Genomic DNA, 24,403 nt, shown 5'->3' on the forward strand with positions numbered 1-24,403 from the left:
ACATACATTGACCCTTATGCAGATGACATTAATATAACAACCTCATACCACATCACAAACACAGCCTGTACACTGCACTAAGATTGTCTCAGTACAGTTCAGGCATGGGTTGAGAACAACAGGCCAACAGTCACTTCAGCCAAAGACACCACTATGGTCATCACCAGCAGCAAGCACAATTACAGGTACTCCCTTAATATCATACTTAAGTGTCCCCTCACCACACATCCCTTTCATTAAGATCCATGGAGTGACATCATACATTGGACTGATTTGCAAGGACCACATACAAGACATCAAGAGGCAGTGCACTCTTAGACTTAATGCATTCAGGGCACTTACATGGATGAACTTTCGGGGGGTGGAGGTGGAATGCTTTCTCTACTTCACGAGCAATATATTAGACAAGCAATGTCCCATGGTCCCCGCAACATGGGCCTCCATCCTATCTAACACCCACTGTAACACCATGCAGACCACAAAGAACAGTACCCTGTGCCTGTCATTGGCTGCACTGAAACCAGTCCCACAATTCACATACACTTGGAAACCAATGCCCTCCCTGTCAGAGAATATCTTGATATGAGAGGCACACAGTTCTGTGCAACAGCCAGTGACAACACGCAATACCTGTGTCATTACATGACTACATAACGAGCAGTACAACATAACTAGACACACAAAACATTCACCAACAAACATTTCTAGACCCTCTTTGACAGCATCCTATCCCCAGACATTAGTTCAGTACACTAGCATTGAAGAAACAGACAATAACTTCACACACAGGGCTGTACAACATCTCAGTCAGAACACTACAGTACAAGCCCTCCCCCTTCTGAACACTCACCCATCAGAGGTATCTTTAAACAAAAGTGATCAGGTTCACCAAGGTATGCTTAGATCAGGACACCACCCAGCCATCCACAGCTACAAGCTTAGATTCGGGTTGGGTGGTATGTAATGTGACACATACCCTGCATGTAGAATAGACCCACACAGCATAACACATTAAATGGAACATGGCAAAGCATATGCCACACTGAGATGCAGGCATAGCGTCAATCATGTAAGAAACCTGTGGGACAACCCCACAGACACAGTTGCTTACCTGTGGTCAACAGACCTGCTCATCCAGGCAAACCAGGATTAAGTAACAACAGCATCTAGTAATTTTCTTCTGCAATCCTTATTATTGTAATACACTTACAGAAGGTATTACATGGTATAATTTTCATAATGGTAATGTCACATCCCAAGATTTTCAATGCATATTTATGTACAAAAGTAACCAATCACTCAATGTAGTGCTGCTGTCGGGTGTCTGCCCTTTCCTCTCCTCCATCCTTCTTTCCTTCCACCCTCTTCTGTCTTTCTTTCCTTCATTCTTTCCTTGTCCTTCTGTCTACGGGTGATTTTACACTCCCTCTTCTGTCTTTCTTTCCTTCATTCTTTCCTCTTCCTTCTGCCTGTGGGTGACTCTACACTGAGTGACAAGCCAAATGGTTTCCTGTACACCAGGAAACCATTTACTACGATGGGTGGTAACCATATAACCAAATTTTGGTGCCTGGTGGTTTAGTGGGTAATTATTGCTCTCCAATCAGATTGAGCCATTGAGGGTTTATATCCAAGGGATGGTTGGGGTTGATTGCTCATGTAATACCACTCAGGCATGAGTGAGGATGGTCACTCTCACCTTGAATGTCAGGACCAACTGCCTAGCCCAGAGCTCCTACGCTCCTCATGAGACAGTGTAGGATTGGATGATGGATTGGATGGATGGCTGTAACCAATCTGATTATGAAATTAGCTCCAGATAATTAGGTGTGTATTTAACAACAACAACAACTCATATGATATAATAGAAAAATCCCCCCTTCTCTATTTCATCAGGCATTCTAAGCAGCCAGATATTTATACTGACCAGTTCTTTGATGCATTTAAGTAGTCTAGGAGAAACTTTCAAGTGGAAATAATTTCCACACAGTTTGTGATCCGTCTTTTGTCCATTCACCTGTCCAGTATCCCATCAAGTATTCATTAGTATTCTTTATTTCTTTTGTTTTGTGCAAAATCTTACAGGTTGGACCACCATCTGGGGAGGACAAAGTGAAGAAGGGAGGATCATACATGTGCACCAAGCAGTACTGTTACAGGTAATTTCATGTTGCATAAATAGTTATTGTACAGTATGCAGTATTTTATCTAATATAGAGAGTTGTGTAGTAGTTGAAATTATGGAAATGTTTTAAAAACTATCCCTCAAAAGGATGATGGTGAATTGTGGGAGAAGGGCAGCTTCTGCCTTCAGCCCACCAGGTTCACATTTTGATGAGCTTTGGCCCACAGCAACAACAGTGTCATCATCATCTGGACCTCCTTTCCCACCCTAGGGCAGGATGAGGAGTAGCAATAACAAGACTGTCCAAGTTTGCCTAGTCCAATGGGCCACACTTCCATTCACTCATCATTCAAGCCCCCAGAATCCTGACTCTATCTCATACACCAAAAAACTTTCACCATATTCTGTAGCTTCACGTAAACATATCCAATTGAATCAGTCCGAACGCTGTCACCTTGAAAAGGGGTGCCAAATCCCTTATCATGCACTTCTTCTCACAACATTCATCCAGTCAGCTCGATTATTCTAGTATTATCTGCATCTAAAGATAGTACAGTAGATGGAGGGCTACCATTGACCCAGGGAGGTGCTACCATGAGAGTGAAATATAGTTATAAACTTGGTATCTAACAACACAATCATCACTCTAGGAAGGGAACATTCAGCTACAAGTACAGTCGCATGGTGAATAACTGCATAGAGTTCAAGCTGAGACTTTAATGTTATAAATCTTATTTTGTCATTATCATCTAATCCTGTGTTGCCCCACGAGGAGCGTAGGAGCCCAGGGCTAGGCAAGTTGGTTCTGACGAGAGTGACCAGCCTCACTCATCCCTGAGTGGCGTTACATTAGCAATAAACCTCAGCCACCCCATGGATATGGAAACCTGCACAGGCTCACTCCGATTGGAATGCCTGAACCATAATCTGGTTATATGGTTACTACCCAGCATACTAAATGGTCTTCTGGTGTACAGGAAACCATTTGGCTTGTCACTCAGTGTAGAGTCACCTATGGACAGAAGGAAGAGGAAATAATGAAGGAAAAAAAGACAGAAGAGGGAGTGTAAAGTCATCCATAGGCATAAGGAAGAGGAAAGAATGAAAGAAAGACTGAAGAGGATGGTAGGAAAGAAAGAAGTAAGAGAGGAAAGGTTAGTCACGTGAGAGCAGCGCTGCATTGAGTGAGTGGATGGTGAGTACCCCCACCTACCACTACACATCACAAACCTCTTTGTCCAGCAATTTCTAGCAACTGTTGGGAAGTATATAGCTGGTTTTTGCACAGGCTTGATAACTTGCCACACAGTCATTACTCTTAGGGAACATTCAACCAAAGTACAGTCACTTGGTGATACTGCTTGTGAATGACTGCATATGAAATCAAGAGTCCAAGCTGAGACTCACACATCATTACAACTCTTATTACACATCTCAAATTTCCTTTCGTTTTCTTTTTTTTCTTTTCTTTCCCCTACGTTTCCAGCAACTGTTAGGAAGTAATCAGCTGTTTTAGGCACATGGTTTAGTTCCCATCGTTAGAAAACAACAGCTGTCCTATGGGCAATGCTAGTATGGAGATTCGATAGCAAGAAGAATGGCATCATTTTTAAATATGTACAGTATGTATGTGTCTTCTGCCTAAGGGTGTCTTTACAGTCACTCTTCTGTCTTTCTTTCCTTCATTCTTTTCTCTTCCTTCTGTCTGTGGGTGACTCTACACTGAATGACAAGCCAAATGGTTTCCTGTACACCAGGAAACCATTTACTGTGCTGGGTGGTAACCATATAACCAAATTATGGCGCCCTTTGGTTTAGTGGGTAATTACAGTGCTCCAGTTGGATTGAGCCAGTGAAGGTATATATCCATGGGGTGGTTGGGGTTTATTGCTCACTTAATGCCACTCAGGGATGAGTGAGGCTGGTCACTCCCATCTTAAATGTCAGAACCAACTTGCCTAGGCCCGGGCTTCTGCACTTCTAATGGGACAACGTAAGATTGGATGATGGATGGATGGATGTGCAGGTATTGTTCTGGAGAGGGATACTTTCATGCAGTGGTGACAGTACAAATGACCCTCAAATCCCTTCCTGTTACCTGAGAGGAGGAGGATGGATTGCAGAAGGGCACCTTCATCCTAGGTTCATGTTCAGATGAACCCGGGGCCACGATCACAAGAACAACAACAACGCATATTTTTTTATGTGGTACATTGTTTATTTGTCTTTTAGAATCCATTTTTCTTTGAACAGGTACAGATGTGCTGCTCGGAGCCAGAACACACCTGACAGCTCAGCAGGTAATCTAGGGTTCAGATGTGCTGCAGATCAACTTCCTCAGTATCTGACACCTGACACTTCAACTCATTCTGAGGAATAAATGATTAACAGTGTAAAATTTCTGCATCCATATCCTTTAGTATTTATTTTTGGGAAACTGTAGACTCTGCATGCAGTGATTTGAAGTGATTTTCCAAGTTTTTTTTTTTTTTTTTTTTTTTTTTTTTTTTCAGTAATTATTGTAGGTATATGAACATAAGAATGTAAAAATACTAAGGAATGGTAAGGACTTGCATGAGGAAAAGAAGACTTATTTAAGGGTAGGAGGAAGAATGTGTGAGCAGTATGTCAGGACTTCCTGACGGGACGGTGGATGGAGTGCGGCTGCTGGCCGTCACTTGTCCACGGGTGCGGCTACAGGCCATAGCTGATGGTCCGTATGAGGAGCGATGTGTATGCGACGAGCGGCTACTGGCCGTCTCCTGACTACTGGTGCGGCTACAGGCCATCACCGGTGTCATGCTCCTCGAGGCTACTGCAGAAGGAGAGGGGGTGTACCGTTCTCTCCCCAAGTGCGGCTGCAGGCCGTCACTGGTTCTGCAGGGGGGGTAGGTAGCACTTGGAGTGGCTACAGCCCGTTTCTCTATGGGCGCGGCTACAGGCCGTCGCTGTATTGTGCGGCTACAGGCCGTCACTGTATTTGAGCGGCTACAGGCCATCTCTTGATATGTGCAGCTACAGGTTGTCACTGGGATGCTGCCAGGAGCTGGGTTTTCAGCTCCACCCCGATCCTGGTGAGGGCTTGCTTGACTAGAGGGTATTGTGCCCGGACTGAGATGTTTGTGCCGGGCACTCTCCGTGGAATAGAGGCGTGCGGCCATATGGGACGTATGCTCATATCGCATGGACTGTGCGCACGCCCTACAAACCCCTCCATAGTTGCCTCCTGGGGGTGTTGTGGTGCCCTAGGTTGCCACGGCAGGTATTTCACTGACATTGGCGAGAGTGACCAGCCTCACCTGTCCCTGAGTGGCAGCACGTCAGCAATAAGCCCTAATCAGCAATCGGATTTAAGCTCTTACGGACTGAAGTGCCTTAACCCATCAGGCCTCATTTAGTTATATGGTTACCACCCAGCGTAGTAAATGATTTCCTGGTTTACAAGAAACCATTTGGCTTTTCACTCAGCGTAGTCACCTGAAGGCAGTGCTACATCGAGTGGATGATGTAATGATAAATGATAAGGAGTGAGGTATTACAGTCGTTTTGGAGGAAAAGACAACGAAAATGAAACAACTATGAATATTACGGAGTAAAAAGTGTGATTATACTTCAGGGACGAGCCACTGAGAAAGATAATACAGCAGTAAGATATTTGGAGGTAAATTTCCATGGCTACACCCACGAATTTATAACCACTGACTGGTAGGTGATGGCGACCATCATCCACTCACTTGATGTAGTGCTGCCTACTTCTTCCTTAGCCTTTATCATTCTTGTTCAGTGCCTGCCCTCCTCTCTTCCTCTTTTTCCCATCTTTCCTGAGTGACAAAACAAATGGTTTCCTGTAAGCCAAGAAACCGTTTACAACGCTGGGTGGTAACCATCTAACCAAACCATGCGTGCTCCCTACGTACCAACAAGTGAGTTGGTGGAGGGTTAGTGCCCCTCCCAGTAAAACAAATAACTCAAAGTCAAATGGCCACCCCTTACGGGATTATGGCGTCTGGCAATAGATAGATAGATAGACTATATAACTTTGCTGAAGAAGTTCGTGTGCTGAGACCAAGACCCCCCACCTGCTTTTGTTGTATAAGTATTCTGTATACATTTACAACAGTAAATATTGTCAGTCAATCAGAATCTGGAAACCGAGACAAGAATAAGAAGTTCAGGCAAGAATAACGTCAAAAGGTGCAACGAAGTCGATTAATACCAAGGTCCAGTGAGATACTCTACCCACTTCATTTAATTTCCTTGATTAACATGAAGTAGTGGAAAATAAGAAAATTAGACGGAGACTGGGAAGAGTGGGAATAATAATGAAAATAAGTTTTAAAAAAAGTTACTGCCAGTTTAAACTCGAGGACCTAGGCTAAGCTCAATAAAGAAGAGGAAGAAGAGGACGCAACCCTACGGCAGCCGTATTATTGTTTTGACGTTCAGTATCAGTCACACTGATGATCGTTGTTTGATAAGGGTGTGCTTAATACCAACACTTGGTTAAGGAGTGCTGTATAAGGGTTTTCAGCATGGGTCAGGGCAATAGCCAATTTAGTGAGCACGAACTGGAGGAATACCAGGTATATAATGGTGTTTTTTATGTTAGTATTGCGGTATAGTGCGCTGTTTTTCCACATTTGATGCATGTGTTAATTCCTAGCCTAAGCCAACCACGGTAATGTTGTTTTTGATCCAATTTTATTTTTTTCATTATTTACCAAACGGGCCCGAACTTTCTGTAGTTTCTATTGAAATGAGTCACAGGTTATCGTACTTATTTTTTCTGGATTACCACAGCTGCTGGGCATTTTTATAAATTTGCCACAGCAAGCTATAAACGATGATTCAGAATGCTAAAATATTCTTCTGACATCTAGTAGTAGTTGACCATGTTTTATGTTCCTAGTGTGCATTTTTACATTTGAAAGCTGACTGTCAAATGCAAGATAGGTTAGGTAAGGTTAGGTTTGTTTAAATCGTTAAGTTTCCCTTACGTTTGACACGGGCTATATTGGTGCTTCCAGTTGGAGCGATGGTTGGTAAACAATGCAACCAGTTGGAGAGATCATTGGTAAACACTGCTACAGGAGACCTGGCCATTTCCTTAAATATCCCAAAATAGGTATACAGTACAGTATATATATATTTTTTTCCAATCATTTCTTGCAGTCACAGTTCAACAGTGATCTGTCGTTGTTGCATAATTACCAGAATTACTTGAGATTGTGCGTGTTGTAATGTACAGGTAGGTGGAATCGCTGTGCTCGTGTGGTAAAGAATTACCTTTAATTCATTTCCCGTATCCATTAGATTATTTAAAATCAGTGATTGAAGAATACTGTGAGGAAAGATACCGTACTTTGTCCCATCTTTAATTTGACCCTCCGAAAGCAGAGAGGGCTTAAGAAGAGGGAAAATGTATGATCAAAATTAGCATGGTAGTTTGAAGAGCAAACGAGTAGAATGAAACCCATAGGAGGATTTTTTTTTTTTTTTTTTTTTTTTTTTTTTACCCAACCATTTCTCAATTTCTGTTTTTTCTGATGGGTCTTCACACATCTTGGTAGAGTGATAAGTAACAATGGTAGGTCAGATGGTGAGATTTCTTGTTGCTGCAGTCTGGCCTATAGGGCTATGAATTGACTCAGCTTGGTTATTTGACATTGTCATTATTTATGTAGGACAAAAATCACATCTTCATGGCACTGGTGCTTCCTGTCTTACTCTATAGTTGTGATGCATGAACACTGAACAGTGACCTGAAGTGGCATAGGACTTCTTTGAGACCATGTGCCTTCGCAGGATTATGAGATATCACTGGTACATCTGGATATGTAATTTAGCAACTGCTACGTGAGAGACCTGTTATTATAGTACTCACCAAACACAGCAGTGCCAACTCCAGTTATCTGGGCACATGCCCTGTTTTCCTGAAACTGATTCTGCATGCAGGGTGATTTCTGAGAGTTAACCCCGGGTGGAAGAGGTCAAGGGGAAAGCCATGGAACTCATGACTGGAACAGGTTGATCATTCATGATGAGAGATTGTTAGAGGAATAATCACTGCCTGGAGAGTTGCACAAAATGACCTCTGTAGGTGGAGTTGGAGGATGAGTGAGGTGTTTGCCTCCTCCCCCCATAAGGATGATGAAAATCAAAATTAACAGCTGCTTTGGGTCTGTAGAGATCAGTTGAGACCTTGAGACCATCATTACTCATAAAGAGCAGGAAGAGGAAACAGAAATACTGGAATGATATCTGAAGAAGGGTGTTGCAAATTTTAAATACCATAGGCACTTTTACAAGAAATTGCATGGAAAGCTAAAATTATAATTGTAAGTCATGATTATTATATCCGTACTGTATAATAATGCTTGGTAAGAGTGAAAAGTGGGTTTTCGGCCTAAAAAAAATCTTTTTTATTATTATTATAAATTGTTAGCATTATTATTATTATTATTATTAGCTATTATTATTATTATTAATGTGGTTGTTGTTGTCTGTATTATTATTGTTGCTGGTTTTGCATGACTCAGCCTTTCTATTCATGCAGTTGCCCATACATTTCTAAATGAAGAATTCAGGGTCTTGCTTAGTTCTTGGGAGACAGCATGCTTGCCCACATAATGCCTGTACATTGTAAAAGGAATATGACATATGAACTGCTCACTTTTGGTGCAAGCAGCATTTACTATTCCTGTGTCATGGGAGGGTATACTGAGTTCTTGAATTTTGGAGATACTGTACTTCCTTTTCTATGATCGAAGTACTTGGAAGATGCTGTAGACCTGTCAATTCCATGTGATGTGCGAAAACAAGAGTAAGGTGTTGACATATATAATTTGCATGCAGTGATATATTAAAGCATAGTGCAGTACTGTATGCCCAGTTGTAAAATCAGGCCATTTCTTTTACAGGAGCTGACATACTTTACAAAGAAGGAGATATTATAGTGAGTATGCATTACAGTATGCCCTAAACTGCAGTATTGATTTTTTCTGGGTCATGAATTATTAGTACAAAATTGACATAGATGTATGAAATTTGGACTCCACAAACTTTTATTTGAGCTTGCAGATGCTGCAGAATGATTAATGCCCTTATTTATGTATGAGTGTGAGACTGAAATGATGTGAGTTATAGCAGTAGAAATGAGACTGGCAGGGAATTTGTATACTGTGTATGCATAAATTGGACAGCATAAGAAATACAGAGATTTGTGAGAAGTGTGGAGTAAGGAAGTCCATTGAAATAATGGTAGAAGAGAGTACAGAATTTAAATTGTGGTCACATAGAAAGGTTATGATAAGGATGATGAGAAGGGTAGGTGTAATTGACTGAGGATAGGAGTTTGTGGAAAGACAAGCTGATAAATGGCAGAATATGTTAATGTCTAACATATCAAAGGATAGAAGCAAAGGAAGCCGAAGTGATGATAAAGGACAGAAACATAGATGAAGCATGTATGAAGATGCATATGAGAAGTATTGGAACCCCTTTTTAACTGAGCAGTCAACTTACTGGTCTCTCTTCCAGTGCAGTTTGAAGCACATTTTTATGTAGGTTGATTGCTTTTGAAATGGAACCAATATTTCTGTGGGTTTAATGATGAATGTATGCATTTACATGTATTTCCCTTTGACCTAGGCAGGCAGATGGATAATGAATACAGCCTCAGCCATGTTCGGGCTGAGATAGTTCCCCCAGACCTTGCAGAATGCTGGCAATAGCTGATGAGAAAGATAAGCTGTCTTTCTTGTGGGTGTCTTAATTGATTGAAAGTAGAGAAAAAGCTGAATGTGGTTGTCTTTGAAAGAGGTGTGGTAATGTATTGAGTGATGCATTGTCTTATATTCTTTGTATCCAGAATGTGCTGCACTGTTGCCTTGTTGATAGTCTTAGAAAAAAAATTTCTATTCTCCACAGTGCTCACAAACGTTTCAAGAACTTGGCATTGGAAAAAGTTGGCCACAATCGTAATGCCAAACTTCCTATGGACAAGCTACTTACTCTGCCAGAACTACGAGCCAATCCCTTCGGTGAACGCATGTGCCTCATATTTTCTTCTACAAAGGTTTGATGTGTTTTTTATTTTTAAGTTTTGTACATTTTAATTTGCATTTCCATTTGTATTGTATTATGATGATAAGACTTCTTTAGTGCTGGAGAGAAGCAGCTCCATACAGTGGCACCAGTATAACGGGGCAGTGGGGGTGCCTGATGTTACAAACATCCCTTAGCTCCCTTCCAGCTTCCTGAGAGGAGGATGGTGGATTGCAGGAAAAGGGCAGTCTCAACTTGCAGTCCATCCAGTTGCTGTTCAGAGGAACCTGGGGCCACTGTGATTTCTATAAAAAGTCCATTTTTGTTCAGTGTATACTTGAGCTGCTAGATGAATGAAATAATGAATCTATAAGATTATGAAAATGTTTTGCATTGAGAAACTAGTACTGACCGTGGACAGCCCTTCCACACTATATCATACTTTGATCCTTTAATCATTTTGCTACAAGTGTGACTTTTGCACAGTATTGTGCTTCTTCCAGGTGGTTTTACTCATCCTTGGAGATACCTCACTTAATGACAGCATTAGAAATACTGTAGTCTTCCTTATTCCTTTCACTGTGGTGATGACCTTTGTAGTTTAATCATACTACTGCTAGATGATTTTGTTTAGGTAAGGAGAGCCCACACATAGTGAAAAGATGAGAGTACAGCAGCCCTTCATTATGTGATGAGCCGGTATGCAATGAATCGCTTATACAATGACAAAAAAGTTGGGATAGTTTTTTCAATATATGATACCATCTTCGCTCATATGATCATTTTGATCCTGTACAAAGCCTCACTTATTGATGTACGATCACCAGCCGCAAGCTTACAGTCATTTGTTTGTTCCAAGGTAGCGTTTGAAGTCAGTCTTGATAGGGTGTTTAAGTGTTAGTGGTGGGACAGTAGTGTGGTGTTGAGTTCAAGCAGCAAGTAAATATCAGTGAAGTGAAACATCTACTGTCTTAGGTGAATTGGAAACTATTTTTTAGACTTTTGGTGGCAAGGGACAAGTGAAGTGGAGTGAAGTGAAATAACTACCAGTTGAGATGAGTTGAAAACTTGTTTTAGACTTTGTTGTGTGGATGACCCTCTGCCAAAAACGTGTTCCCATTGAACCTATGATATATGATAAATCATTATCCAGTGGATTTTTTCAAACCCTTTCTCATCGTAAAATGAGGGCATGCTGTATCATTCTACTCCGTCAGGCAGTCATTGTTAGCATATACCCGGTAACCTTTTGTCGACAGGGCTCTCCCTCAGCTGAAGAAAATTGTGTGGCATTAATACTGTATAATCAAATAATATTTGTTCGTGTACAAATATTATGCTTAACTCTGTATAAGCTTACACCAAAGATGTTATATTTTTATGAAGAAATTTTATATTCATTTTGACATTCATATTGACTTAATAATGCAGTATCAATTTAATGCTTGAAATAATTACCATTTATATTTTAAGAACATATAAGGTTTTCAGTATATTTTTAGAAGCTGGGCAAATGTGTATTGATTATGTAACTCAAAAAAAGTTCGTAGGTGATTTGATTTCAGTATATACTCATCAGTAAAGTAGTGGTAGTTGCAGCCATTATGAGCAATTAGACAGTAACAGTTGCTACTTTGTGTTAAAGATTTTTTCTTGGGTGCATATGGTATGTGATTGTAGCAGCCGTGGCTCAGTGGGTTAGAGCGCTCCGCTCTGACCGAAGGGTCTGAGGATCGAATCCACCCAAGGGTCATTGGTAGACATCAGGAAGGGCAACCGGTCATAAAATGCTACACGCTCTAGTCCAAAAGTCTTCTACCCAGGGGCAATGCCTTAGCCTTCTGGGGATACCTGGCTTAAAACTTTTTTTTTTTTTTTCATATGGTATGTGATTGTATATATATGCACACACACTGAAGATTTCATTTCTTTGTTTTAGGATGGTGACTGTACCTTTGAGGACTTCTTGGATATGATGTCGGTCTTCAGTGAGGCTGCACCAAAGTCAGTAAAAGCAGAGTATGCCTTCAGGATATTTGGTAAGCAATATTTCCAGCATAGTACAGTTAGAATGCATGTTACAATAAAAACCTGCAAATACTCCCCCTCATTATCATCATCATCATGATCATCATCATCTGGACCTTCTTTCCCACCCTAGAGCAGGGTGAGGAGTAGCAGCGTCCAGACAGCCCAAGTTTGCCCAATCCAATGGGCCACATTTCCACTCACTCATCATTGAAGCCCCCGGAATCCTGGCTGTATCTGATACGTCAAAAACTTTTACCACATTCTGTAGCTTCACAAACGTATCTGAGACGCAGTCATGTTAAAAAGGGGTGCCAAATCCCTGTTCATGCACGTCTTCTCACAACATTTATCCAGCCAGCTCGATCTCATGTCAGTTCCCTAGCCTCACAGACTTCCATACCTCGTTTCCTCATGCACTCATCCACCATATCCCTCCACTTTCTCCTTGGCCTACCTCACCTCCTCCCTCCTTCAAATTCACTTAGAATACTCGTCACATACCTAAATTTGATATTTGTAGATATAAATTTGGGGGGCAAACTTGGGCCATCTGGACGTTGCTACTCCTCACCCTGCCCTTGAGTGGGAAAGGAGGTCTGGATGATGATGATAAATTTTTCTGCAATTTATTGATAATCATACAAAAGTCATCTGCAGTCATGATGTACAGTAATCCCCGTACTTTCAGGACGCCCACTTTCCGGACACCCCGCTTACCGGACATTGTGGGCCTGGACCTTCCGAACCCAAAAATGGCCAGAAAAAGAAAAAAAATCCCCCCAAAATCCTAATTTTTTCCCCACCCGTAATTTGAAATTGCTGCACGCCAAACAGCTGATTTACACCACGGCCCCTTCACCCTTTCCTTCCTCCCCCCTCCCTCCTTCCCTGTCAGGGTTGCCATTTGGTATTTTTCATTACCAAATGTGGGCCAATTTGGTAATGAATAATTCATTTGGTAATGAATCAGAATAATGCATTACCAAACTGATTTTTCACATGTATAAGGATACACAGGATGGAGATGGATTGTTTGCTCTCTCTCATTAATCTGCTAGCCAACATAGCATGAAAATAAGCAACATGCTGTTAATTATGAGAAGAGTGATTACATGTATTTCCACTCGTATATATAATTAATGAAGAATAAATGCTAGCTTTACGAATTTGGTAATGAAAAGTTAACTTTGGTAATGAAAATTGAGGAGTTTGGTAATGTGGCCATTGCGATCTGGCAACTCTGTTTCCCCGTCACCGCTCCATCAGTTACTGCCTAACTTCGATGGCAAGTAGATGCCTACTGCAATGGAAGCCACACATGCTCATTTTTTGTGAATAAACTGCAATACCTCGCCACTATACCACATGGGAATTTACAGTGTTGTGCAGTGTTAAGAAATTAGAATTTAGAGTGCAAAGGATTAACTGTGGAGTGCAAATTGGTGGTTGAAACTGGCGTGGTGCAGTTAAGAACAGTGTGCAGTGTTAAACAATTATAACTCACAGTGCAAAGAACTAAGTGCAGCACAACACTGGATTACTGTACATGCTTCAAGAGCATTTTCACCACTGCCAAAACCTTAGAAAAGCCGGCCACAAACGTGCTGTAAGTACCCTGGCTGAGGTACAGTCACTTCTAATTCCTCATTCTTTGGTTCCTTTTCATTTATTTCATGCTTTATGTCCATTATTGGTGTGAATAGGGTCTTAAATAGGTTTAAATAGGTGCTATGCATGTCCAGTAGGGAGTTATTTAGGTGGCTTTCAAAGTTAGGCTGGGTTAGGGTCCTTAAGTACCAGTCCAGGAGCTAGGGGCCCACTTTCCGGACGGGACCACTTTCCGGACATGCCTTTGGCTCTATTACATCGGATAGTAGAGGGATTACTGTACACAGATTACATTATAGCAGTTAAGAGCTCTTTCCCTTCCCTAAAAGACAGTAAACAGATGTTAGAACAGGTATAAGTATGTGCAGTACAGTAGAAAGTAATAAGAAATGCATTCACACTAAAATTAAAAAGGTTATAGTCGTTCTATTTTATGAAGGCAGTTTGGGTGGGGCGATCTGGGACCTCACACTGTTAGCTGTGTTGTCACATCGCCGCCGACACACGTGTAATTATTTATGCTCACCTCTTTCTCTGTCTCTCTCACTCTCCTATTTTAAGCTAGTAACTACTTATAAATGAATTTTAAACACTCTGCACAAATGTAATTCAATAAAAAAGCTATACTATAGTATAAATCTCATAGGACTTGTCAGAGTTGCTTTTGCGACGTTGTCAGGTGGTGACACGAGGGACAGCCCTGCGTGAGCGGGTCATACTCGGTCAGTCTCCCGCAGTGGAAGCTATAAAAAAAAACGACCTATAGACTTTTACCTCAGGGGTGGTGTGGAAAAAAAGTCGAAAACAAGAGAAAAATAAAGAAAATACAATTAGTAGTCGTTAATATAAATATGAGAGAGAGAGAGAGAGAGAGCACTTGTGTGGCGACGATGTGGCAACAGAGCTAACAGAGTGAGGGCCCAGAGTGCCCCACCCAAACTGCCTTCATAAAATAGAACGACTGTAGTACAGGTAATCCCTTGATTCATGCAAACTTTTTTCATGCGATTTCAGTTATCCATGAATTTTTTGTACAATAACTAAAACAAAATTATAGTATTCAAATAAATAATTTTAATATACTGGATAAATAAATAAAATATAAAAATGCCTACCTGCTGCCCATGTGCTTACATATATGTGTGTGTGTGTGTTTGAGGTCGGTCTACCACGCACCACACAATCAGTTTGAATCCGACGGTCGAACCATGCGTGACTCGCGAATCGTGATTTGTGGCTTATTTTTCTGCCTTCCAGTGATTGCTTGCCTTGTTTGCCAACATGGGGCCTAAACGTAGTGCTAGTGATGCATGTGGTAACACACCAAAATGGGCTCGTAAAGTGATGTCGCTGATAGAGAAAGATAAAGTGTTGGACAAACTTAGGGAAGGAATGTCGGCGACAATTCGCCCTCAGGATGATTCCCTGTCATTTATTTACATACCAGTTTATTTAGCAAGTACAATACACTAGTTTTTTACTTATATGAGTTATAAAATCCCCCTGAAAATTAGTTATTAAAGTATTAATTAATCAATAATAAGTATATTTATAGAATGACGGGGAATCGTCCATGTTTTGACGGTGAATTGTCTCGGAACCGTATGTTTGGGGTGAGTCAACTGTTCATACAATAAAGAAAGCAGAACGTAGCATACGGGAGGCAGCGAGGGCTAGTGCACCAGACTGTGCTGAAGTGTCTCCACCTACGGTTGTGAACTGTCTCGGAGCCATATGTTTGGGGTGAATGAGTCAGATGTTCTCAGGCAGAATGTAGCATACGGGAGGCAGTGAGGGCTAGGGCACCAAACTGCTGAAATGTCTCCACCTATGCCTGTGCTTGTCAGCTTTCAGTGTTAAGTTTCTTACATATTTGTTGTTTTTCATACTTTATGATAGTTTTATAAGGTATATGTAGTATATAAACAGTATTATTCAGATGTAATATACTTAATACACGTGCGTAATTATGTGCACACATGGGCAGAACATATACATGAATTTACCACATACCGTACGTGAAGGGTCTGGGAATGTAACCCTCGCGTGAATTAAGGGCTTACTGTACTGGTACTTGTGTACCCACCATCCCAAACATACGTAAATTCAGTATGTACAGTGCCTTACAGCAACAAGAAGAACTCTCATGGAACAAATCCTGACTTCTTTGAATATGTGACATGAAAAGCAGCAACTGTAGGCAAAGTCTGTGAAGTCAAAACTGTAGCTGCATACAAATTAGCAAATATTTAGAGTGTTCCTTGCAGTTAATCTTCATTTTAAAGTTGTTCTCCTTTAAATTACAGTGGAATCTCCTAAATCTCAGGCCTTCGTGGCATTATGAGACTGAGCACACTGCATGATTTGAGAATTATGTGAGTTAGACGTAATTAATATTATGGAGAAAATTACTTGTGGGTCTGTCATATTGGAAAAGTTGCCCCCCTTACCCCCAAACCAACATCAAACTGGTCACCAGCAAAGAATAACAACCTGGAAAAGAAATTAGCAAAGCATGTTTAATGAGAATAAACAGTATTGTAAGATTCTTACCTGACTTTGACTGATGACATTGCTTGTATGGACGGGGGAGGGGGGAAGGGTTCTGAGACTTGAGGTGGACTATGGCCTCTTAGCACAAGACGAGTGTGCCACTGCCTCATGCTGCCGCCTCTGTGTCACTTCCTCATCAGCCTCCCTCAGGAACCCTTCAAAGTCCAGTGTGTAGACAATGGAAGCAGTGTTGTCGTCGCCCTTAGCTGCCTCCATGTTGTCCTACAAGTCATCAATTCATTGAGCTTAATTCTTTACCAAACGGGAGTGGCCCTTCCATATATTCTATTGAAATCAGTCTTTCACAGGTTAGCTACTTATTAATCCTGGATTACCACAGCTACTGGGCATTTTTATAAACTTACATTTGAAAGCTGTAAATGAGGATTTAGAGTGCATGATACACTGGCGCATCCAGTTGCAATGATGGTTGGTAAAAAACTTGGCCAGTTGGGGAGATTGTTGGTAAACACTGGCGATCTGTGCGCTTCCTTGAATACCCCAAAATATAGGTATATTTTTTGTTTTATTCCACTCACTTCTTGCAGTCTTAATTCAGCAGTTAAGTATCTGTGTTGCATCCCTCCATTCACCCATCCATCCATCATCCAATCCTATGTTGCCCCATGAACAAGCGTAGGAGCCCAGGGCTAGGCAGGTTGGTCTTGGCATTTAAGATGAGAGTGATCTGCCTCACTCATCGCTGAGTAGCATTACGTGAGCAGTATGCCCCAACCACCCCTTGGATCTAAACCTGCACCAGCTCAATCTGATTGGATGCCTGAATTACTCGTTAAACCCACAGTTGTCATAATTTGGTTATATGTTTACCACCCAGGACAGTATATGGCTTCCTGGTGTACTAGAAACCATTTGGCTTGCCATTCAGTGTAGAGTCACCCATAGGCAGAAGGAAAAGGAAAGAATGAAGGAAAGAAAGGCAAAAACAGGAGTGTAAAGTCACCCGTAGGCAGAAAGAAGAGGAAAGAATGAAGGATAAAGCATATGTACCAGAATTACTTAACTTGAGATTGTGAGTTTGTTATTACCGTTTGTAGATGGAATTGCCATGCCTGTTTGATAAAGACTTACTCTGATCTTAATTATTTACTGAATAGGCATGGCCATGCCATATTGAAATTAGCTTTTCATAGGTTACTGATACTTGTTACTAATATTTCTGGATTACCACAGCTACTGTTTTTTTTTTTTTTAAATGTAATACCTATACACTATAGCAGTAGCCGTGTGTGTGTGTGTGTGTATTTTGGGCAGCCGAAACTACACATTCAAATCGCACCAAAATTGGCACAAAAATTGCAAAAAAATCGCTGATGTAAAAAGTCTTAGTCCCATCACGACTGAAAAACTTCTGCTATATTTAATGAGCGATCACATTTTGACCAAAAAACGCTGCTCCCGGAGACCGGCATATGGTCTCCGTAGAATTTTTTGCCCAGAGGTAAAACTAAAATAAACTGTACCAGTAGCCATGTGTCTGTGTGTTTACTTCGGACTTGTGTTTGGACAACTTGAGTTCCATTCTTGAAGCTGCAAATAACACGATCAGTTGGTTAGCTGGAAAAAATTCAAGTGACAGCGTTACACTAGAACAGCACATAAACGCGAGAGCCCTCCACAGGAGCAAGTGCGAGGGGCCTGAAGGGCCGACGAGCACAAGTTACTCACTAAACCACCAGGCGCCAAAATTTGGTTATATGGTTACCACCCAGTGTAGTACTGTAAATGGTTTCTTGGTGTACTGGAAACTATTCAACTTGCATTCAGTGCTGAGTCACCCACAGGCAGAAGGAAGAGGAAAGAATGAAGGACAGAAAGATAAAAGAGGGAGTGTAAAGTCACCCGTAGGCAGAAGGACGTGGAAAGAATAAAGTAAAGAAAGACAAGAGGAAGGGAGGAATGGAGGGAGGAGAGGAAAGAGCAAACACCCGAGAGCAGCACTACATCGAGCGAGTGGATGGTGAGCGCCCCCACCTACCACATATATAACAGTACCATATATGTATGTGGTAGGTGGGAGCGCTCACCATCCACTCGCTTGATGTAGTGCTGCTCTCGGGTGTTTGCTCTTTCCTCTCTTCCCTCCATTCCTCCCGTCCTCTTGTCTTTCTTTACTTTATTCTGATCAGCTAGTCAGGTCAGGTGCGGGTAAGGGGATGGGTCTGTTATGATGTGGCAGGGGTAAACCAGTTCTGCTGTCGGGCCCTGCTGTGGATGTCACTGATTGCATTGCGCAGTTGACCCTTGTGCGGTGTGATGCGGTGAGGATCTGTCCGTTCTCCCCTTTGGGGCTAAGATGCGAATAAATGTGTTTGAATGGATGAGTAAATGGAGAGTGAGTCGTCCTGTCTCGGCTACCTCCCTTTCCTTGGGGGAAGCAGCCTAGGTATATAGATAGATAGATAGATTCTTTCCATGTCCTTCTGCCTACGGGTGACTCTCCCCCTTTTATCTTTCTGTCCTTCATTCTTTCCTCTTCCTTCTGCCTGTGGGTGACTCAGCACTGAATGACAAGTCGAATGGTTTCCAGTACACCAGGAAACCATTTACAGTACTACACTGGGTGGTAACCATATAACCAAATTTTGGCGCCTGGTGATTTAGTGAGTAACATGTGCTCGTCGGCCCTTCGGGCCCCTCGCACTTGCTCTTGCGGAGGGCTCTCGCGTTTATGTGCTGTTCTAGTGTAACATTGTCACTTGAATTTTTTCCAGCTAACCAACTGATTGTGTTATTTGCAGCTTCGAGAATGGAACTCAAGTTGTCCAAACGCAAGTCTGAAGTACACACACAGACACATGGCTACTGCTACAGTTTATTTTAGTTCTACCTCTGGGCAAAAAATTCTACGGAGACCCTATGCCGGCCTCCGGGAGCAGCGTTTTTTGGTCAAAATGTGATCGCTCATTAAATACAGCAAAAGTTTTTCAGTCGTGATGGGACTAAGATGTTTTACATCAGCAAATATAGCAAAAGTTCTTCAATCATGATGGGACTAAGATTTTTTACATCAGCGATTTTTTTGCGATTTTTTTGCCAATTTTGGTGTGATTTGAATGTGTAGTTTCAGCTGCCCAAAATACACACACACATACATATATATATATATATATATATATATATATATTTTGTGGTAGGTGGGGGCACTCACCATCCACTCACTCGATGTAGTGCTTCTCTCGGGTGTCTGCCCTTTCCTCTCCTCCATCCTTCTTTCCTTCCCTCCCCTTCTGTCTTTCTTTCCTTCAGTCTTTCCTCGTCCTTCTTCCTACGGTTGACTTTACACTCCCTCTGCTGTCTTTCTTTCCTTCTTTCTCTCCTCTTCCTTCTGCCTGTGGGTGACTCTACACTGAGTGACAAGCCAAATGGTTTCCTGTACACCAGGAAACCATTTACTACTCTGGGTGGTAACCATATAACCAAATGTTGGCGCCCGGTGGTTTAGTGGGTAATAATTGCGCTCCATTCGGATTGAACCAGTGGAGGTTCATATCCAAAGGGTGGTTGGGGTTTATAGCTCACATAATGCCTCTCAGGGATGAGTGAGGCTGGTCACTCTCATCTTAAATGTCAGGACCAGCTGCCTAGCCCAGGGCTCCTACGTTCCTCATGGGGCAACGTAGGATTGGATGATGGATGGATGGATATATATATATACAGTATATATATATATATACTGTATATACAGTATATATATATATATATATATACTGTATATACAGTATATATATATATATATATATATATATATATATATATATATATATATATATATGGAGTGTATTGGTGTTGTGATGAGGAGAGGTAGATTGAGGTGGTTTGGACATGTGGAGAGGATGGGGGATGATAATTGGGTGAGGAAGGTGAGAAGTGTTAATATTGGGGGTGGGGTTATGAGGGGTAGACCGAGAAAGACATGGGACGAGGTCATTAAGTGTGACCTTAGGGTTAAGGGACTGAACAGGGAGGCTGCAATGGATCGTGCAGCGTGGAGAGCCGCCATTAGGTGACCAAGGCCGACACATGCAAGCATGTTCGAGCCTTTAAAAACGAAATGAAAACGATACAGTATGTATATATCACACACACACAAAGAGAGAGAGAGTGAGAGAGAGAGAGTTTTCTCTGCTTTTTTCCTGTGCTGTAAGTTATCAGAATCACATTCTATGTTTTTACTGTAGAATTTGGTGAGGGTTTAGGGGTACCAACTGTATTACACCCTAAATGTGCAAGAGCACAGTCTGTATAGTAAATTTAAGGGGAACAACTAGTACATCCTTTGTAATCAACTGTCTGTATATGCAAAGTAATGATTATAAATTGATGATAGTGTTGTATTTAAATCTCACAGACTTTGATGGTGATGAGTACCTTGGTCGCAGTGACCTAGAGGAAACAATAACTCGGCTCGTCAGCCCCCAGAGCTTCTCGCAGTCAGACATGCAGGTGAGGCTCCAGTGGTAGTTGCCGGTACTTGTATTGAGTGACATGTCACGAAGACAAAGACTTAAACTATTGTATACCATGACTGTCAAGATATGATTGAGATTCAGTAATGAATTTCATTTTCAGCCATAATATGTAAACTGGTAATGACACGGATTTTTCAGAATAACATATAATAAGGATATACACACAAAATAGTGGTAGGTGGAGGCAATTATCATCCACTCACTTGATGTAGTTTTGCCCACTTCCTCTTCACCTTTATCATTCTTTTTATGTCTTTCCTCCACTGTCCTATTTCTTCCTTTCCATCCTGACCCATTTTTATTACTGTACTCTTCTATCTGCCTCAGGTGGCACTGCAGTTAGTAACAAGTCTGATGGTTTTCTGTAACCCAGGAAACCATTCACAACTGTGGGTAGTAACCATCCATCCATCCATCCATCATCCAATCCTACGTTGCCCCATGAGGAGCATAGGAGCCCGGGGCTAGGCAGTTGATCCTGACATTTAAGATGAGAGTGACCAACCTCACTCATCCCTGAGTGGCATTACGTGAGCAATAAACTCCAACCACCCCTTGGATATAAACCTTCACCAGCTCAATCCGATTGGAGCACAATAATTACCCACTAAACCACCAGGCGCCAAAATTTGGTTATATGGTTACCATATAACCAAATAACAGGGTGATAAGTCTGCTATGGTGCCCCTGCTAACTGGGTGGAGAGATGCAAATGTTGCATCCATCCAGGAACCAAGCCTCCACACTTTTCCCCACACCTCACTGTGATGAGGTGCTGTCAGCTGCAAAGGAACATTAGTTCACTGCACCGGACAACTCTGTAGGGGCAGTTGCTTCCCTGTGGTTGATGGGTCTGCTCAGCCAGACAGACCAGGGCTTATCAAAGGTAAATGATGATGATACATCACATACTAATTTGGCACAGCAGTTAAAATCTGTTATTTTGATTTAATGAACTATATATAGTGTGTGAAATTTTATGAAACAGATAAAATCCGTCAATTTGTTCATATCGGATGGACTGAGTTAATTGATTTTATGATGCTGAGAAACTACTGCTTTGTCATAATATTGACAAGACCCATCAACTTGTCATAGCTTATGTGATGAAAGACATACATGTAATTTCTATGTTGGTAATTTTAGTACATTTCTTTTGACCCATGAAGATCCCTAACCCCATTTAGTTCAGTTGATGGACAAGTGTTATTCCATTGCAGGGTTGATTTTTGGCTAGTAACCAAAGAGAATCACACTTCCCTCATAGCTAAATCTCATTTAATTTAATGCAATCACAGCTCAGTATTTAAGTTGTGGGAATGGCCCAGTTTTGTCAAGTGTAAAGAGACTGACTAGACTGTTGCACAGTGGCACCAGTATACAGTAACTGAGTGGCATGGTTAAGCAGACATCCTTCAGCATGCTTCCTATCATCATTAAGGAGAATGATGGAGTGAAGGAGAATGGTAACCAGCATACAGTCCACCGGGTTCACATTCACATGAGCCTGGGACCTCAGTAACATGTGATTAGAGCTTTGTTAATGCTGGTTGCTGGTGTGATGCAGGCACTGGTTTCAAGGGTGCTAGAGGAGGCTGACCTTGACGACGATGGCATGTTGGCCTTTGCTGAGTTTGAGCACGTCATCTCGAAGTCCCCAGATTTTGCAAAGTAAGTATACTGGTGTTTAATCTGGTGGTGTGTTCACCAGGTTTTTTTTGAAAAAGTACAAAGTGTCAAGTGTCTCTGTATTCACCATAACTTGGTAAGCAAGCACAAATTGTCAGATGATTAGCGTATGTGTAAAGAATTTAAGAATTTGCATAGTACAAATTATTAGTTAGATCTCTGAGAAGTTGCAGTGGCTGTAAGCCATCAAAGTACAGTATGGCATACATGCTGAAAATTCAAAGCCAAGATTTCATTTTTAAATCTTTTTGTCAGCCCTAATTATGAGTAATGTACAATAATTTTCAGATTCTTATTGTTGATATTCAGGAGTGCATTGTGTACAAGGCATGAGACTAGCTGGCTACTTATCACTAGGGTCATGTGGCATAGTAGTACTTGTTTTTCCCATGCAGGCTTATAGTCTGCAAAAATTGTCCCAGCCAGAGAAAACTTAAAACAGTGTCATGAATAAACTCTTATTCTAATTCACAATCTGCATGGTAAGACATCAGGTGATAGTTTTTAGTGGTGTATTTGTTTGTGTGCCTGTTGCATTTGGGTACTGGCCTGTTTGACAGTTCTGTGATGCACACAGGGAGATCAAGGATGAGTCTTTGTGCTGTGTACTGACATGGTGCAGTAGTTCATTGCTTTTATACTTGAGTTTTTTTTTAAAGGTGCTTGGTGAGGTAATGAATTAGGACACTGTAACCATATATGACCTAAAACAGTTTATTTTGAATGGTGTTTCTGGTTCTTGCCCACGTAAGACTGCTTGTGGGTGTGCCCCTGAGCCACTGTGCTCTTGATGGGGCATTAATGGATTGAGTGATGGATGGATGGATGACAGAATGGATGAATCACTTTGTTATTCATGTGTGTTAATATGTGTTGTAAAAAAAAAGTATTATGAGTACAGTGTTTTCTTAGAGATTTAGTCTACATTTTGGAGGCTTGAGTGCTTGTTTGACTCACATCATGGAGTACTTTTTTTTTTTAAGTTTTCCTACGTTTGTGCCTTCTGTTTGCTTTTTCTGGATACTTTCCCACCCATTTTTTAATTGAAAGTAGTTTTTAGATGATGATAGTACAATATAAAAACTAAACTAATGAGTATGACCTTGCCTGTGTCGATTAATGATGTTGTTTTGTAATTTTTTTTCAGCTCTTTCCGGATTCGTTTGTAAAAGCTGAAGTGCAGGGATCCAACTGAATCTTTTATTTTAGTGTTGGATTATGATTCTTGATGGAAGATAGTGTGTGGTAAAGGTCAGTGAATCTCAACACTGGTTTTTGTTATTAGTCATACATTAAGTTCCTTGATTATGTCTGCTGCTTTTCATGTTTTGTCGCAACACTTATGATTCCCCCCCCCCCCCTTCATGTTTTGTTGCAACACTTATGATTCCCCTCCTTCCCCCCCTTCTTCATGTTTCATCACAACACTTTTATTCCTCCCCCCCCCCCCTCGTACGGTAAATGTTGATACAGTACTCATATCACATTAATGGAAAACATATTTCTTTGGATCTTAAGAAAGAGTACCAGTTTGCAAGCTAGTTCAATAAAATTTAAAAATGCTTAGGTACAAGGTTAATCTGGTGAGAACTGTAGTGACACCTGTAGTTGTATGAAGGTTGTATTTTTATAACAAAAACATATTACTCATACATATAGTTTTATGAACTAATTCCTAATATAGTTTATGGTAAGTATGTCTTTGTTCCGTCACACATAAGCACTCATACTGTAGTTAAAATACAACATATCTGCATCATTCACCAAGTAAGTTTCGTCTACAGACATCTCACAATTAAAACACATAATTAATAATAACACTACAGATATATACTGTAATCCATTCACTTCAGAGTAC

General features: G+C 41.2%; 2 protein-coding genes across 3 annotated transcripts in view; both read left to right on the top strand.

Moving 5' to 3' along the window:
- Positions 1–4,544, top strand: part of LOC145408060 (formylglycine-generating enzyme) — a 29,821-nt gene extending 25,277 nt beyond the window's left edge. For both annotated transcript variants that reach the window (XM_080278864.1, XM_080278863.1), the window contains exons 6-7: positions 2,086–2,159; positions 4,379–4,544. In XM_080278864.1, the coding sequence (XP_080134990.1) occupies positions 2,086–2,159; positions 4,379–4,505 (201 nt within the window). In that variant the 3' untranslated portion in view covers positions 4,506–4,544. The remainder of the gene's footprint in view (positions 1–2,085; positions 2,160–4,378) is intronic.
- A 1,999-nt stretch (positions 4,545–6,543) lies between these two features.
- On the top strand, positions 6,544–23,887 carry LOC145408063 (calcium and integrin-binding protein 1-like). Its single transcript, XM_080278868.1, has 7 exons — positions 6,544–6,708; positions 9,046–9,080; positions 10,055–10,202; positions 12,111–12,210; positions 20,736–20,830; positions 22,424–22,527; positions 23,693–23,887. Exons 1-7 carry the CDS (start codon positions 6,658–6,660, stop codon positions 23,712–23,714), a joined length of 555 nt encoding a protein of 184 aa, XP_080134994.1. The 5' UTR covers positions 6,544–6,657; the 3' UTR covers positions 23,715–23,887.
- Positions 23,888–24,403: the final 516 nt, after the last annotated feature.

Source organism: Coenobita brevimanus, chromosome 75, assembly GCF_032717465.1.
Source record: "Coenobita brevimanus isolate Jiangsu-jjx chromosome 75, ASM3271746v2, whole genome shotgun sequence".
Lineage (NCBI taxonomy): Eukaryota > Metazoa > Arthropoda > Malacostraca > Decapoda > Coenobitidae > Coenobita > Coenobita brevimanus.

What these genes read in the sequence shown, in the direction of transcription:
- LOC145408063 (XM_080278868.1), top strand. Translation starts at nt 6,658, where the DNA reads ATGGGTCAGGGCAATAGCCAATTTAGTGAGCACGAACTGGAGGAATAC. An exon ending in ACGAACTGGAGGAATACCAG is followed by an intron (nt 6,709 to 9,045) that starts GTATATAATGGT and finishes TTTCTTTTACAG; the next exon opens with GAGCTGACATACTTTACAAA. An exon ending in TCTCGCAGTCAGACATGCAG is followed by an intron (nt 20,831 to 22,423) that starts GTGAGGCTCCAG and finishes GGTGTGATGCAG; the next exon opens with GCACTGGTTTCAAGGGTGCT.